We start from the raw sequence: 18,609 nt of genomic DNA, 5'->3' as shown, positions 1-18,609 counted from the left end.
GAAATGTCCAAGTTGGTCAACATCACTATATTTTAATTTTATTATGGGCTGTGTTAAAAGTTATTTTCTTTTATTTGTCCTGAATTTTCCACTGCACTTCATCAGAATCCACAATGTATTATAAGAAATAAACCTTATCCATGTACTCCACTATGCATAATTTGATAGTTTTATTGCATATTTTCTTCCTAAGATAGTGTTCATTTATTTGCCATGGTAACATGCCAATCTATACTAATAAATGCTATCCGTGCTTTCTATTCAGCAACAATCCTGTGGTAGGAAGGGGGGGGGGGGGAAACAAGGATCTGTCTTCTATTGTTTAAAGGAGTTTATTAACTCCACAAAACTAAAGACGTTTCTTTTACAAATGTTAAAAGCTACAATGTGTGGACTCAACAATGTCTATCTGAGCCAGTGTATCTCAACTTTGATGCACATCCAGAGACTTTCAAAATTGGCAAACCCTTAAAATTTTAATTTCAACTTTGCTGCCTTTATTACTTCGTCGTATCTAAACAGTTGAGAAAGTCTAAGCTCACTTCTTGCTGTCATCCTTCATTTTTATAGTGCACTCACTGTATCCTTCCATGGTAATTGCAGAGATTTGTCACATCTGAGCATACTCTCCTTATCCATTATATACAGCTTCTAAATGTCTTTATAGGGGTGGAGGCAGAGAGGGAAGAAGAAAAAAGGAAATCCATTTAACTCTTTATGACACCTTGCTTTTTCAAGGTTATTTCTGTTATTTAAGAACAAATTTATTTGGAATAATGTTTCAAACCACCCGTACAGAGAAGAAACTCTTAGTGCTTTGATTGCATAAAATCCACAGAGTTCAAACCAAATCCAAAGAAAAAAAATTAAGAGCACCAAGGACTCCTCATTTCAACCCTGAGCTACAAATATTCTCCTTTAAATCTTATCCCAGAAATAATACAATATGGTACAATGTTGAATATATTACTAACACATAGAAATGTCTGAACTGTGTTTTTTTAAGTGCAATTTTGTAGGCACTTGCCTGAGTAAACTTCACTGAATAGAATGAGACTGATGATTATATATAAAAATGCTGTATGTTAAATCTTTGATATTAATTAGAAAAGAAACGTCTATATCAAGATAAAGGATATAACCATCTGAATCTCAAATCTTCACCCTCCAAGTTCTGGTTAGCTAGCACTGATTTTCTGCCTCACTTTCTGAAGTGAGTCTTCTCTGATGCTTGCCATTTAAAGTAAGTTAACAAATTTATTTAAGGTGACTTGCCAAGGGGGAAAAAAGGTCAAATTTGCTTTCTGAGATTAAATGGATTTTGAAAGAGCCTGGATTACATTGCATCTTCTTGTAATCCCTTAGAGAAATTTAAATGCCCCCAGTTTTAGTGCAAATATGATTTGAATATTATACTTCTCAGCAACACTGATTTTCAAGTGGGTCATCCCACTTGAAACTTACCTATTTTATTTATAAAATGATTTCATAGCTTTTGGAATATGTAAACACACACACACAAACACACTCCACTTTGAGTAAGCTTCAAAGGCTCTCCAAGGAGGAATCTTGCCTATTTAGACACAGATGCAAATAAACTTCTCACAGATCAAAAAGTTGTAATCCTTGATTTCCTTGGTGGTGGTGGTAGTGAGTTGTAGGCAGACTCAGGATTAAAAAAAATATTGATTTTTCCAGGTGGCCAACCCTTTAATTATGAAGTAAAACACTTATGTTTCAAAACGAAGTTATAGATTGTTAAGTTAGTAAGTGATGCAAAAATAAAACCCACAAGTCTTATAATAGGAAAGTTATGGCATAAGATAATAATTAGAAAATAATTCTCTCTACCTCAGATACATGCTAGCAAATTCAAGTTACTCTGGTGGAGGAATTAGTAAGTTTCCCCACCTGCTTGACATAAACTGTCTAAATGTTGATATCATGGCACTCTGCGTAAGCCTTTTATTAACTTAGCTTCTGCAATATTCTTTTCCTGTCAAAAAGTAGAATGTTTTACTCCAGGGGAGAAATGAAATGTGATGATTATCAACAATACAGTCATGGAAATATCAGAGTTTCATGGTATTGCTCCTAGACATCAATGAAAAAAAAATGGAGGACAGGTAATGGTGCAGAAAAATGCAAAATTTAATTCATTTTCAGCCGATGAGAATCTTGCCTTCCCTTTCAAGCATGAAGGGAAAAAGCCATGCCACAAGCCATGCAGTACAGGTGACATGCAGATTTTAAAAATCATATCTGACACAGTTAGTAAAACAAAAACCAAACTGCTTTTCTGATGCGAGTACTGTATTTGCTCTTGGGTGCTTTTGGTAGCTAAATGGCAGTACAGGGGAAAAAAAAATCTGTCAAGATTCCACAGCAAGTCCAGTTGATACGGCTACCTACCCGTACTGGTCAGGCTGATGCATCATGGGACCCTGAGCGTTGCCATAGTTGGGGTGCTGTGAAGAAAACATGGGGCGTCCGCCAGCCCCAGACTGGCTGGGATAAGCAGGCGACCGAATGTATGGTGGCCTAAAGCAGAACAAAAGAACAACTTCTTTGTATTTGTATTGGACCACAAGCTTGGACCTGATGGCAGGATTCTTCTTGTTTGGAAAACAGCCGTATTGCTTTCTCTTACACTCTGGCAATAAGTAGAAAAATGTGGTTCTTCCCTAGCCTTAAATGGCGGGGTTCATCTCATACTCCCGACAGATGTCTGAGATTCTCAGTCATCCAGGTTATGCTTGTCCCAAAGGTGCTTTTTCAGGAGGCAACTGGACTTCCTTGTTTTTTCTTTGAAGACGTTTCGCTTCTCATCCAAGAAGCTTCTTCAGCTCTGACAGGATAGTGGGGAATGGAAGGATTTTTCTGCAAGGAATATAAATCCTTCCATTCCCCACTTCCATTCATGTCAGAGCTGAAGAAGCTTCTTTGATAAGAAGGGAAACGTCTTCGAAGAAAAAACAAGGAAGTCCAGATGCCTCCTGAAAAAGCCCCTTGGGACTCGCTACAGGTGTTTTCCTTTTTGCTATAAAAGTATTGTAATGACTTAGCCTTTCCTAAGGTAAAGAGTAAAAGAGGGTTTGCTAGAAGATGAAAAAATATATAAAGCACTGTATCATAGAAAATAGAAACTGAAAAGCAAATTCTAAAAAAATGGAGTTGCAAGATGTCTCATTTATGAACCTAAATGCTACATATATCTTACATTAATTATAATTATTTATATCACAATTGATGCTGTGAAATGCAACACTTGATTTTACTGCAAATGGCCTTCTTTTAAAATTAAGAGTTATTTTTGTTTTTACACCCAGTTTTCACTTCTGAAAAATATGGATTGTTCAAAGCAAAAGAAAAGAAAAAGAAAAAAACAGCAACACTAAACCCATCGGCCTGCTAAATTGCACAGGCTTTCAGTTATTTTTATGAAACTGTTGGTTTTACATATTAAGAGAATACATTAACAAAAACTAAATTGCTGTTTTATAAATTATATTCCTCACAGTTCAAACAAGATATACATTCTTAAAGTAATAAAATAAAGGTCAAGCAATCTAATAAAATATTCTTATCCTTTCTGGTAGTAATGGGATTATCTGCATTTTGAGCACTTACTGGTAATGTATATGTAATGCAATGAATGTTTTTTTTAAAAAATAATATCTAATGTTTATACCTTTTCAAGTATTATAAATATGCATGCTGTTTTATATGCATGCATTAAATATACAGATGCATATAATAGTAACACTGTTTTGCAAAGTAATCATGAAATTCATTTTTCTCTTAATGATATTTCCACTTATTTTAACACAGTGAAACCAATAGATACAACCAAGAACATGAATTCATGTGTTTGCAATAGGTGCCTATGGAGGAAAGACAGCATGTGCAAACACAGTCTTTGCATTGTTTGTAGATCTTAACAAACTTCAATTCAATCAATAGTTTAAGGGTCTGGAAATATTATTCCAGAGGTAGGAGGCTGCAGTTATTGTATCTAGAAATCGAATAGATGACTTGTCCGTTTCCTTATTCTAAAATGACCGGAGAACTTGAGTATAGAAATCTAGATGCTGGACCCACTTTGTTTCTCAGGATGGCAGATGCCAATCAGATATTCTAATTGATTTACAAAGGTTGGCTGTCATTGAGTTCCTTTGCCAATGGCTGCAGATAAATATTCTGAAAGCCTAAGATATCTTGCTTATCTTTCCAGTAATGCTGCCTTTTTTCCACAATTTATCTCATCAGCTTTCCCAACAATTTATTGTACCACTTGCATAGATTTAAATATATTCTTTCAGAGGCTAAATGCAGATAGTTTTTGTTTTAAACGGTGGGATTTCTGCCTCTATGTATTTTTTTGCTATGAGAGAAAACATGCTATAAAACCTCCAACACTCACCCTTGTCATTTTGGTTTGGTTCAGCCCACTATACCGTTCTCTTTCTTTTATACACAAATGTGTTCTACTTAGCATGGACATTGTCAGTGCTTTCAGATCCTTCCCCTTGGAAGCGTACCTGCTCTGGGCGGAGTTGGCAGCAGCTTGCATCACTGCTGCAGCTGCCTCCTGGGCCTTACGGTTCACAGTTGGCATGGGTGGTCCCATCCCGGGGCCTCCTTGTTGAGCCATGCCCGGAGAACTGGGTGTCATACTGCTCATATTTCCAGGAAACGGTCTGCTTTGCATCGCAGTTGATGGCATTCGTCCCAAGGGAATGGTACCACAAGGCTGACCTGGACCCTGTCCATGCATCTGGTTGCTGGCGTTTATACCCATACCAGGTCCTGGTCCACTGTAACTTGCGTTGGTCACTCCAGAGTATGTTGGCTGTCTGGAGTAGTTCCCTAAACAAAACAATATAGAAGAGGAAAATAAAGTTACTAGTTCTGAATCTATGGAAAGAGCCCTCTGGAAAAAGCTGTGTGCATTACAATTATTTAAGCAGGGTAAAATATGCCCAAGTATTCTTAGCTAGTATTCAGTATCTGTCAGGCATTAGCATTGCTGGAACTATATTTCTGAAAAGTATGTGCCTACATCAACAGGGATATATAGCAAATATATGGAAAGCCTGGTAGACAAATGTGAACAAAGGCAATAGCACTTAGACCTATATACTGCTTCACAGTACTTTACAGAGCAGTATACAGAGTCAGCATATTGCTCTCAACAATCTAGGTCCTCATTTTACTGACCTCGGAAAGTTGGAAGGCTGAGGCAACCTTGAGCCAGTGAAAAAGTAGGCCGTGGGGGAAACAGTTGCTGCCTTGTTAATCATCTTGCAGTAGCCAGAGCCACAGAATGGAAAATACAGAAGTAGCAACAGAATGACACAAAGGGAGAACTCATGATGATCTAGCGGGCCTGGTACAAAATGGCTCCTTCTCCTTGTTCTTTTTTTTTTTTTTTAAAGATTTCACTGAGGAAGACTCCCACAATGATTATACCCCCTCATACACATTCTACTTAGTGTAAGAGATAGACAGCAGAACAAGTGTGGCATCTCATCTTATTATACAATTTACTTTTCCTTTTTAATAAGACATCTAGGCTGTGGGTTGTTTCTTACACTGACTGATAATGGGACCAGAATACCCCATGCTTAAACATTACAGCCCCATTCTATCCTTTAAAAGAAATCAAACATCATTATACATTTGGTTTCAGAAGGCAAGGATACACATGCGATTGGCATGTTGGGTTCTCACCAGGGAAACATTTATTTAATGTACGGACTATTTGCCCCATTCCAAATGTGTCTACACTACTTTACAACTTTAAAAGAACAATAAATACCAAACAATCTCTAGTGCCTTTTATTTGTTTTTTTTTTAAATGTAAGATAAAATTTATCTTAAATGTTTAACTCCTGGTGACTACAAATATTTGTCTATGCTGTTCTTGGCAAGAAGCTTTTCTCTAGACCAGTGTTTTTCAACCTTGGCAACTTGAAGATGTCCGGACTTCAACTCCCAGAATTCCCCAGCCAGCATTCGCTGGCTGGGGAATTCTGGGAGTTGAAGTCCGGACATCTTCAAGTTGCCAAGGTTGAAAAACACTGCTCTAGACATCTGATTTCCCAGTGTAATGCTCAGTTTTAGGATTTCCTAAAAGTGATTGGTGGTTCCCCCAACCAAGTGGATTCAGCAATCTTCTTAATCTAAACCTCCCACTCTACTGACGTTTCTATAAAGCTTTAGGTGGTCACTCAAGTATGATGGATAGTTACAGGTAATTTATCCACTTACAACCATTTGTTTGGCCACAGTTCAACATTGCAAAGAAACTGAAAAAAGTGACTAATCCTCATACTTCAACCATTGCACATGCAATCTGGTCACTTGTCAACTGGCTTGCACTTGTGACAACTACAGTATCCTTCAGTCACGTGACTGCCATTTGTAACCTTCCCAGCCACCTTTTGAAAATCAAAGCCAATGAAGAAGCTGGCAAGTCACAAATGGCAGTTTGGTAATGTCTCGCTTAACAATTGTTCCACTATATGACAATTTTCCAGTCCCAATTTGGTCATTAGTTGAGGATTACTTGTATTTTGCTCCCATTTAGCACTGTTTGATACAAGTGAAATCATAATTAACAGAATTAGTCTACACTTTGCTATTTGCACCATGCTTACACCTATCTATTAAGAATCAGGTTTTATTCTGCACAACCGTGTTTGCTGAAAGCAAGAAAAAATGTTTCTATGTCTATCAGAGGTCAAACAGAAAACTACCTCTAACTTTTGTCTTGGCTATTCCTGATTTGGCATTTCACCTTAAGAATTTCCTATATAACTGCAAAGTCACCATATAGCAGCTATGAGGAAACTTGGGACAGACTAACAGATCTTATAAACCTTTCATTCCCTAATCCTTCTTTACATAACTTTTAACCAAATACTGCATTCAGAATGACATAATAATTAAAACAGACAGCAGATAAGACAGCAGATTTAGTGTCTGCATTATAAAGTACAAAGCTTCTGTAAGATAGAAACCTGGGTATCAATAATGTGATAATATTTAAGAAGAAGAAAAAAAAGGTAACTTCTTTCAACACCTATATAAATACCAACAATAAATGACAGAGAAAGCCAAGAAAGAAAAGTACAAATTTCCATGTTTTTCTAATAGATTCATAATTTGCTGGCAGTGGCTTTGACAGCAAGCAGATGGATGCACCATTAGATTCAATGAATGGAGCAGATGCTGAGCTAGTCCCCATCAGCTGGGATATCAGGCAGCCAAGTGCAAAAAAGCCCACACTTTTTAAGTGAGTACTCTTTGGCCAACAGCCTTGGAACGTTAATAAGCAGCCTATTCTTTCTTCAACCAATGGAGCTCATTTCAGCTAATTAGAATGAAATCCAGAGGATTGGAGCCTCATATGTAGGAAGAAACTAAGTTGCTTAGCACTGGAGCTTACATGTATAAGGAAGCCAAAATATAAAAAAGAAAAACATTAACATTCTCTTATAAATAAAATTTGAAAGAAAAAAATAGGAGTTTAAAACTTTGTTTCTCCTTGCTATGTTTATTCCTATGTGGCTCAGTTTAAATTGGCTTTGCAGAATTTTGCATTCAGGGCCAAATTAAGAAACATGTTGTAACTCCAGTTTGATTTCAAGCGGTTTCAGCATCCCAACCTTTAAAAACCTTTCATTGCCTTTTACATGATTATATCTGGCAAATAATTAGATATATTAAATGTACACCAATAATGTGGGTTAGCTAAATTTATTTGCAAGTCCCTTTGGGCAAAATCTGTTTTCTTATCTGTGTAGCACATGCTCAATTTTAGGTGCTAAGATAATAATAGAAAATATTCCAGTATCAAACAAAGAAACAAGTTATAAAACTATCTTTATTTCAGTAAAAGTTTTCTACACAGATTCTAGGAAATTTGCTTGTTATGTACCATACTATTCATTCATTTGCCAATGAACTTTCACTTATAAGTTAAAATTAAAAGCAACAGTAGGTTCATACACACATGAACTTAGAAATGAGTCATGCTGTTTTTAAAATTTAGCCTAATACAAATTGCAAATAATTTCTTGTCTGCCACCTGCTCATAACTTCTGGCAGCCAGAACATTGTATGTGAACTGATAGACACTATTATTCAAATACTGGGTTTACTATGCAACAATAGCAATGTTCCTGAAAGTGGTATTTCACTTCTTATTTACTCTTTAAAGTTACAAGTGCTTCAGAAGTTATGAATTCAAACTATGGAAATTAATGTTTTTTATGTTTCTCATTCTTGCCTGAAGCCCAGATATTTATTGCAGTGGCACATGCAGCATAAAGTAAGCCTGTGCTGATGTATGTGGAATGGTGAAAGATGATGCTTTCAGAATTCAATAAGAAAACAGAAGCTCAGGAATAAATGATTAATTGCAGCGGGTTGTTTTCTTCAGCGCTAGCATCTATTCTAAAACTAAATAATCAACCATTTGTATTATTTAGGATTTTAAATCTGAGCTGAATTCTACAAATCAAAATAGAAATTCCAGTTGCACAATTGCTGTCACTCAGCAGGAAACCCATTTCACAATTCTGAAATATCACAGCACAGATATTACATGGCAGGATTTTAATCAGAAAGTAATCATTTTTGGCTGATTCCAAATCAATTATGGGAACTAAATACCACAGATTTATAGGGCAGAACTTTTTAAAAATACAAACTGCAGAACGTAGAGGGTTGCTTGTGTGTTTTATTATGACAATGATCTACTTTTATTTATTGACTTTTTTCCTACATACACGGTGGCTTTTTTTTTTTTTTACTATCAACCATGGTACATCATTCCTGATCAGCTCAGGTGGTTGCTAGTGGACAGCACCGTATTGTGCTGTTCATTTCCTTCCTCCAGGCTTGATTCCAGTCAGAGGTAATAGGGAAGGAGAGGTCTTGCCCTTGGCCCCTACAGTGTGGAATGCCACAGGTTTTGGTGCTTTTTCTTTAACACCTACATGAGGCCTCTGTATGAGCTCATGCATCACCATGGGATGAAGTATTGTCAGTATGCTGGTGCTACCTAATTATATATATCCATCCTGGAAAATTAAATGATATCATAACCATCTTATCCTGGTATCTGGAACCTGAGCAATGGGAATATCTCCACTAGAAGAACCTTTTCTCCCCAAAATGTAAGCTACAAACAATGCGTGTTTAATGTGGCATGTACAGCTTTTCACACACAAATTCAATAGTTAGATAGCTCCATGGTGAGTTGCTGAATAATGCAAACTGCTCCAGCTGTTTATATTCACAACATACAATAGTTTCAACTACTTGACAGCTAACAAAACTGTTTACTGCAAGACATATTTCTTTATTTGGTTTGAAGGTTATTTACAATCCACTTGTGTAATTTTAATTCATTTTTATTCCATATATTTCTTTGGGATAGGAAACAAACATTGGTCTAGTACAAGTACCATCTTGGCAATGAGACCTAAGTCTTTGTTGATGTACTGCCCCTCCCCCCCTTTCAGTTGTTAGAAGCCAGTTCAAACCATGGAAGCCTGGAAGCCAGTTCAAACCATGATCCAAACCTGTTTCAAAGACTATCTATTTTGAAATGCTGCTGTACTACAAGTTTCATTCTCCCCCATCTACATGAAATCTGGTTAAGAATCATAGAATTGAAGTCCAATAATATTTGGGGATCTAAAACTAGAAATTACATTTTGCCTATCAATATCTTCTATTACAAACAAGAACATAAAATAAGGGCACTGAACACAAGGCAGGTCATGACAGGGAAACAGAGGGTGTATGTTGAGGAATTTTAAGAATTCCCATAGACTTTAAAATGAGAACAGTATTACTATTGTCTTTTCCTATCAATAACTGATTTATCTGGAACCAATCTCTATTTATGAATCATCCATAACTGAAATTAACATATTTAAAAAGTATACACTACTCTGCAACATCTTTTTAGGCAAAAGAACTTGGAAATGTATTTATTTTTATTTTATCAAATTTCCACACTTCACCTAAGTGAGTCTGGGCATTTAAAATGCAAACTAGCACAACAAAAATATTTTGACTGACAACAAGCTTATAATTGTTATATCCAGAAATACGTAATTTTATCTCACCACCAAATAAATGAAGGGAATAAAAATAAAAAATCCAATTTGAAACACCACAAAAATGAAGACTTCATATCATCAGATAAAGGTAATCCTTGATTTACAGTCAAAATTGGGACTGGAACTTTGGTTGTTAAATTGTTGCAATTGTTAAGCAAGTGATCACATGACCAGACCAATTTTATGACTATTTTTACTATGGTTTTTAAGTATATGATTTGGTTGTTAAATGAATCAGGCTTTCACAATTAATTTTGATTTTGGAAGCCTGCTGAGCAGATTACAAACATGACTGCAAGATGTTGCAACTGTTGTAAATACCGGGCAGGTTGTGTGACAGTCTTCAAGGTTGGGATGGAGATCACTTTTTCTGAGGCCATTGTAAACTGTTGTTAAACCAACATTTATAAATTGAAGACTGTCTGTGTAGTTCTTCTCAGTTCATATAAGGGCCAGTGTATACATTGGAACCTTCATTTAGAGGCTACTAAAAAGGGCTTCCTTTTGGAGCGTTCAATATTTCAGACAATATTTAATCATTTATATTCCTTCAGTTTTTTAGCAAATCCAGCAAATCTTTCTCCATATACTTGGCTGAGCTAGTGCGCGCTATCTCCTTGACTCAGCACACAAGATGCCAGAACTTTTAAAGAACCCTTGCTTTAAAAACAATTTAAAAAAAGCTTTGGCCAAATGGCAGGCAAAGTATCTTTAAAAGTTCAGACACCTTCTGTACTCTGTTATTGAAGTATTTTTGATTTTTATTTACAAACATCTTCATATCAAGCTAAAAATCAGCTCTGACTGCTATAAAGCAGTGTGCATTTCTGCCAATAATTTGGAGCATGTCCACCCTTCCTTAATATTTAGCACTACTAGATGACCTACAAGGTCCCTTCCAACTCTGTTAATCCGTATTATGTATTTAGGTAGATAAAATAACATTCTACCCTAAAGACAGCTGGGGGTCTTCGGAATCCTTTTAAAATGAAGACTGCAATGTTCTTGTGATTCTTGTAAACAGCTGCAAATTGTAAGACTATATTACTCTGTTGTGACTGAAGCTATTATGCTGCTAATTTTATCCATGTCTACAGTCATCATATCAAAGGTAATGAAGTTTATGAAATCTATCAGTAAAGATCATCATAGTCTAATCGTACTTCTATAGAAAAGCCCTAAAGTTTTCAGAAGGAATCCAATGATCTTTTTGTTATTTTAGGATAACTGTTTCAGTAATTTAATTATATATTATTGATTTTATTGCAAAGTACTTTTGATTGTTGTGAGCCACCCACAGTTGAAAGCTGGATGACATACAAGTTAAATAAATAATAATTGACTTTCTAATCTGTTTAATGTTCTTGATCTCCATCACAATCATGCATATCACACCATGTCACTGAAATATGTCAATCTCTTTCATATTATATATGCTAACAACAGAGAGCTGCTTTAGTCTAGTAAAGTTGCTATGATGAAAATGAGGGGATAGAAAACACATTTAAAGTTGGGCAGATAGCAAAGCAAAGATGCAGAATGTAACATTCAACAATGGAACCGAAAAATTGTAAGCGGAGCACATGGCTGCTTCATTGTGTCACACATTACTTACAATGTCAGGCAGCCCACACTCAGCTTTATGAGATTATGTTATAGTATTTTCTCAGAATATGCCATCATCTGCTATGGTAAAAATAAGCTGGTATCACCCTGATCCACACATGAAAAATGATCTAATTTATGATGGCAAGGTAAATGAAAGCTGCAGAATCACTGCAAGTCTTCTTCAAACTGAGCTTGATTCATAGTGACTTTGTGGAGATAGTCATATATTTTCCCTTAATAACAATATAGAAGGGTTTGTCACTACCTTCTGGGATTCTTTTTCAGCTTCCCAGTCTAGCCTACAGCTTTGATATTCCCAAGAGATCTCTCTTCCAAATACGAATTGGATCCAATCCTGCTTAGTTCCAAGCCTAAGTCAGTCAGGAACTGCTGCTTGGCTGAGAAGCCAAAGCATGATATTTTTGTTTTAAATTGCCAATGAACTGAGTTAAATTGAACCATCTGTGCCAGAAATAAATTTTAAAAAAATTGTTTCAAAAGAAGGGTCCTCATTCAGTTTGCTGGTTGTTACTGTCACATGGATTTAAGCCAAGCTTATCTCTTTGCATTAGCGGTTGTTGCTTTGTAAGAAAAATTTGACACATTTGGAAGGTTGAGTTGTATCATTGCCATTTTTTGTATTTATATATTAAGAACTAAACTAATACTGATCATCCAATGAATCTCAAATACATGCATGATACAATCTATCCCAAAATATTAACATCTTTAACTTGATGAGTCCGAATTGGTATCTTACACATATAAATGTGAAATGCACAATAATACAATGCAAATATTTCCCCCTTAATTTTTTTACCTACTGGGTCCATCAAAAGATATATACATATGTTCTCCAGAATAAAAAAAAATCTGATGCAAAATGTGAAAACTACTGTTGAGTGTGGAAGATTAATAAGAATTTATTACAAAACTATTTTGTATCTTCTATGCATATAACCAATCAACAGTTTTCCAAACAGGAATGGTTTTACTACAAAAAAAAATCTTCTGGAAAAAAAATGGTATTACATAAAGATTAAAATAGTAGTTTTAGTTCTACCCGATTTTTGTTTCTGTATCTGTCAAAGAAGCATTTTGTTTCTGGACCACAACCTGCTGTTGGGGTTACACTCCTGTCACTCTGGTGGATCCACTGGTTGGAGCAACTACAAGCTATCCAGGTTGCAATTATCCATAATAACCATGGTGGAACTCCAGAGCAATGTCAAACAGCATGAAACTAACTTCTGAGGGCAGAGTCAGTATCAAACTGGAGACGCTGAGATCCTGAAAACACCTGTGGTAGATGCCAAACACCTGCACCAAATTATTCTTACATCTTACATCAAGCCATAAACATTAGTTAAGAATAAGGAAAGAGGAAAGACTTATGAACTTGTTCTTTACCCATTGCTGAGGTTCCCATGTGAGAGATACTTACGTTAGGTGACATTATTAAGATAGGCAATTGCAACTATGATAACTTTTTCAATAAAAAGAGAGAGGAAAATATTTTGCCCCAACTCAAGAGTATGCAAATTCTGGTGTATTTCAAATCAGCTTTTAATAAACAAAAGTTGGGTAGTAAGTACATATTAATATTTCTTTGTGCTAGCACTTTTAATAATGATATAGCAGGGGGGGGAAATGAAAGGACACTCTCAAAAATACATTTTATTGCATTTTGCTAGAATTTTAAAGGGAAAAATGGAAAAGCTAAGCATGTTTTAAATAATCATTCTGCAACATAGTCAAAAATAAAGTTAGAATACACACACACACACACACACACACATACACATATAAAAGAAAAGATATGACCACCATCTTTGACATATGTCAACTTATGACCACAATTAAGTCCAAATTTGTTGTTCCTAAGTGAATCAGTTGTCAAGTGAATTTTGTCCCATTTTATGACCTTTGTTGCCACAGTTGTTAAGTGAATCACTGCTATTGTTAAGTTACTAACATACTTGTTAAGTGAATCTGGCTTCCCCACTGACTTTGCTTGTCAAAAGGTCACAAAAGGTGTTCACATGACTCAGAGTCACTGCAAACATCATAAATAAGAATCAGTTGCCAAGCATCCGAATTTTGATCATGGAACCATGGGGATGCTACAATGGTTGTGAGTGTGAAAAACGGTCATAAGTCACTTGCTTCAGTGCCTTTGTAAGTTTGAACTGTCATTAAATGAACTGTTGTAAGTCGAGGAGACCTGTAACACATTTTTTCAATAGAATAAGTCATAGAAAATTGATTAATGTTAATTGTTTTACCTTGTGGCCCATACTGGCTCATCTGAGCTCCATAAGTACCACTTGAATTACTTTGTGGAAAGCTCCCGATTCCAGAATGCATTTGACCTCCAGGTGAAGGATGGGGTGACATAGAAGGTCCAGTCTGCTGAGATGCATATTGTGACAATTGAGGGTTTCTTTGAATGCTTGTCATAAAACCTAAAGTTAAATAAACATGATAGAGAGAAAAATTAGGGACCTCCCTATCATTAACTTAAATTAAGGTAAATATTGAATGTTGATAGTACTTTCTTTTGAATCTCATGACATTTGAGTTTACAGAAGCTATAGAATGAGTTGCAGCATGAGTTATAGAAGAGTTTAAATCTTGGAATCCCAAGTAGATAAACATGGCATTATAACTACAGTAGTAATGCTGTGGTTTGGATTTTATCACATCTACACAAATAAGACAATGTTATACGAAGATGATTAATAAATCTTAAAATAAAATTAGATGAGAAGACAGGAAATTCTAATTATACCTAATAGCAATTTCTCAAACATACTTTTTGCAAATCCCTTCCAACCTATATGAGAAATATGACAGTCTTTCAGAATATGACACAATAGACATTCCTAAAACTTGTCTGGCATCCATTGTTCATCTTCTGACTTTATAACCAAAAAGATGCCATTATTGTCCTGTTCTCTATTTTGGGAGTTGGGTCCACTGTTATTACAAAAAAAATATGCTTTAGGAATGCTTAGGGCATGATTAAAGGGAGAATCTCAACCATATATTAACAATTCAGATGGAGAAGATCATGGTTTTGCTACATCCATATGAATTATTAATATGAATTTGAGTAGACCTTTGCATCATGTCACACCTACTAATTTTGCCTGCTTTTGTCCTCTACCATAATACAAGACCAGTGAATACCTCATTTCAAAAAAATGATACTTATCTCTGCTTTAAGTGTACTGCTAGAAACGAAAAACCAAAGTTCTTTGGTTAATGTTAAGATATACGAGTATTAATTTTACATTTTAGTCAAATACTGTAATTTACCACAGAAAAATTATACAGAGAGTTCTCAACTCTGAAAATACTTTTGGCCATTTGAGTTCCTTCAATTGATCACCCATCAAATGCAATGCACACATACACACTGGTCTGACAGATTAAAAAAGATATATTCTCGTGATATTTTTATATCACTTTTGACTGAGTTGATGCATTGTCGCTAGGAAAAAAAATTGCATTTGGTCTGCTGTCTCCATCTCAATATTGGTTTTATTTATTACTGAATTTATACTTCTCTTTTCAGTCTATCTATACCTTCAATGTGACTTACACAAATTTAACTGAAATGAACATTTAATACCAATACCAGTACAATAGAATTGAAATAAATATAAATTAAAAGCTTAAGAAAAATGTCATGCTGTTGTGACTTTCCTAAATACAGGGAAAGAAGGAGTCAAACTTGGGGAGTGTATTCCACAGCCTAGAAGCATTATAGATGAAGCCAATGTTCCATTGGTGGATGATCTCTGGAGGGCGAAGGATGGGGGTTGTTCCTCCATCCTAGTCCTGTTAGATCTCTCAGCGGCTTTCGATACCATCGACCATGGTATCCTATTGCGTCGACTGGAGGGGATGGGGGTGAGGGGCACCGTTTTGTGGTGGTTCTCCTCCTTCCTCTCCAGTCGGACGCAATGTGTGTTGGCGGGGGAGCAGAGGTCGACCCTGAGGCCGCTCACGTGTGGAGTGCCACAGGGGTCGGTCCTCTCCCCTCTCCTGTTCAACACATACATGAAACCGCTGGGCGAGATCATTCGAAGATTCGGGGTTGAGTGGCATCTGTATGCAGATGACACTCAGTTGTACATCTCTACCCCGAACCACCCCAACGAAGCCGTCAAGGTGATGTCCCGGTGTCTGGAAGCCGTGCGGGTCTGGATGGGTGACAACAGACTCAAGCTCAACCGTTCCAAGACGGAGTGGCTGTGGCTACCAGCGCCCCGCTTTAGCCAATGTGTTCCATCTCTGGCCATCGGGGGGGAACAACTGCCCCCAGTGGATAGGGCACGCAATTTGGGCGTCCTCCTAGATTCCCGGCTGTCGCTAGATGATCATGTGACGGCCGTGGCTAGGGGGGCATTCCACCAGGTTCGCCTGGTGCGCCAATTGCGCTCCTTACTAGAGCGGGACGCCCTTTGCACAGTCACTCATGCCCTAGTGACTTCCCGTCTTGATTACTGTAACGCTCTCTACATGGGACTCCCCTTGAGATGCACCCGAAGGCTCCAGCTGGTTCAGAATGCAGCCGCGCGGGTTATTATGGGGAGGTACTCCCATGTAACACCTTTCCTGCGTGAGCTGCACTGGCTGCCTGTGGATTTTCGGGTGCGTTTCAAGGTGTTGATTGTCATCTTCAAAGCGCTCCATGGCTCGGGACCTAGTTACCTGCGGGATCGCATTCTACCCCATACATCCCTGCGACCAATCCGCTCTCACAGAGAGGGTCTCCTCCGGGTACCTTCCGCTAAACAGTGCGGGCGGGCGGTGCCTAGGAATAGGGCCTTCTCTGTGATGGGCCCAACCCTCTGGAACGACCTCCTCCCCGATATTAGAACCACCTCGGATCTCCGCTCCTTCCGCAAGAAACTCAAGACCCACCTGTTTCGATTAGCCGGCCTGGCCTAATTGTAATTGTAATTGCATTTACAGGGAACATCTATTACTAACCTTCCTGGATGGCTTTTTAAATTTTAAATTGGGGTTTTAAACGGGTTTTTAAAATTGTTTTAATTATTTAAATTGGTTTTGGGTTTTATACACAGACGGTATGTGTGCGTTGTTTTGTTTGATGTCCTATGTTATGTTTTGTTGTCTTGAACATGAACTGTCTGTACACCGCCCCGAGTCCCTACGGGGAGAGGGGGCGGTCTATAAATTCAATAAACCTTAAACCTAACCTTAACCATGTACATGACAGATGAACCTTTGGCCATGAAGGACAGGCACTATTCCAATAACAAAAGAGAAGGAAAAAGTGCTCCAAAACAGCTGATTCTGTAAAGTGCAATCCCACATACCAAACTGATTCCATTCAAGCATTACCAATATTATGTTGACTTCTTGGGAGTTAATTTCAGTTCCTTAATCTAGATCATCATTAGACTAGGCAACATTCAAGAAGATTGATTACTTTCTTGGGGCTGGTGAACTGCGAGATTGGTTGCCATCAGGATATTGATGTAATTGCATTCCAAAGCTTCAAAAGAACACCATTAGCAGCTATTTCATTTAGACGTTAAGCACCATCACATGCCTATAGTGTTCCAGCACCCTTTTTAAGGTAGGAACCATGCTCCCATGGACATAGTGTCTTTAGATCCAAACCCACTGGTGTCTCAGAAAGATATCCTACTTGATGACATTAAAATTGCTGAGAGATCCTGGAAAGCTAGCAGGGTCATACTAACAACATCTACATCAGGGTGTGACCAAAGCTGTCTCAGTATTGGCCACCACTTTCTTAATCACCATATCTAAGAAAATAATTATTTAAGAGTAGTAAGGCAGGACATTTTTTTAAAAAATCAAGGAGACACTGAAAAATCCCTTCAATGGCCACAGGGTCAAGCTAAAACCTGGCCAATTTAAAGGCAAAGTCTGAGCAATCAGAAGATGGCCTTTAGCTCTCTATATATTATGTCGCTGTCCTGAAGAAATAAAAGCTGAAAAACATTCCATATGAAGAGGATAAGCAGTTATCAAGGTTATCTAAAAAGGTACCCTATGATCTACCTCAACACTGGAAACTGCTGCAAATCTGATCAATTTCATTTGAAAAACAGGTAGAAAATTGTTTCAACATTTCTGGATTCTATCCCCCAATATCTTGATGGATATACCATACAGTGAAAAAAAGCATCACTACTCGGTTGAGTCATTGCAGACTGAACTGAGGTCAATAAATTTGCCCTGTTTAATTGTGGTGAGTAGTGCTGTTTTCTTTTTTGGCTAAACCACTTAAAGTACCCCAACTGCATGTTTGATTTACTGTAATCCTTCCTGAAAATTCCTTCATTTGCATTTCCATCTGCATTATGGGTTATGTTACATTTCTCCACTACAGCCATTTCCTTACTAATTTCATTACACTCAATTTGTTAGTACATCAAGATGTGTCTTGAGTTCCGTTACAACTAGTTGTACTTAGAAGCATTAGTGTCAACTGTTAGGGCCATCTCTGTGTTCCACAAATTGGCTGGTCTTCAATAGAATTGCTAACACCTATATAGGGGTATATGCTAATCTAAACAGCACAGACAGAATGTAAACTGTTTTTGAAAAAGCTCCTCCACTATCAGACCATCAGTATAGAAGTTTTAACCCTAATCCTGCTTTGAGAAAGCTATTTTTCATACATGTCTTAAACAAAACATGAGCACTTGGAGAATCAAGCTACGAAAGGAAAGTCATAGAAGTCACTAGCACTATTGTGTCTAAAAGCAGGATTATCTTAATTAATGTTTCAGTTATATTGTGTTTTAATCCTAATAAAGAGTTATATTTCACTGATATGTCACTCTCT

At 37.0% G+C, this 18,609-nt stretch overlaps 1 protein-coding gene across 10 annotated transcripts in view; it reads right to left on the bottom strand.

Annotated features, from left to right (window-relative positions):
• The window catches only part of ARID1B (AT-rich interaction domain 1B), a 425,150-nt gene that overhangs the window by 64,668 nt on the left and 341,873 nt on the right, over positions 1 to 18,609 (bottom strand). For 6 of the 10 annotated variants that reach the window (XM_081944091.1, XM_081944094.1, XM_081944097.1 and 3 more), the window contains 3 exons: positions 14,036 to 14,215; positions 4,542 to 4,869; positions 2,413 to 2,541 (listed from right to left, as the gene is read on the bottom strand). In XM_081944091.1, the coding sequence (XP_081800217.1) occupies positions 2,413 to 2,541; positions 4,542 to 4,869; positions 14,036 to 14,215 (637 nt within the window). The remainder of the gene's footprint in view (positions 1 to 2,412; positions 2,542 to 4,541; positions 4,870 to 14,035; positions 14,216 to 18,609) is intronic. The other 4 variants (XM_081944096.1, XM_081944099.1, XM_081944100.1 and 1 more) reach the window with 1 other exon arrangement.

Source organism: Natrix helvetica (assembly GCF_964273705.1).
Source record: "Natrix helvetica genome assembly, chromosome: 2".
Lineage (NCBI taxonomy): Eukaryota > Metazoa > Chordata > Lepidosauria > Squamata > Natricidae > Natrix > Natrix helvetica.
This window is presented reverse-complemented; position numbering and strand designations above follow the sequence as displayed.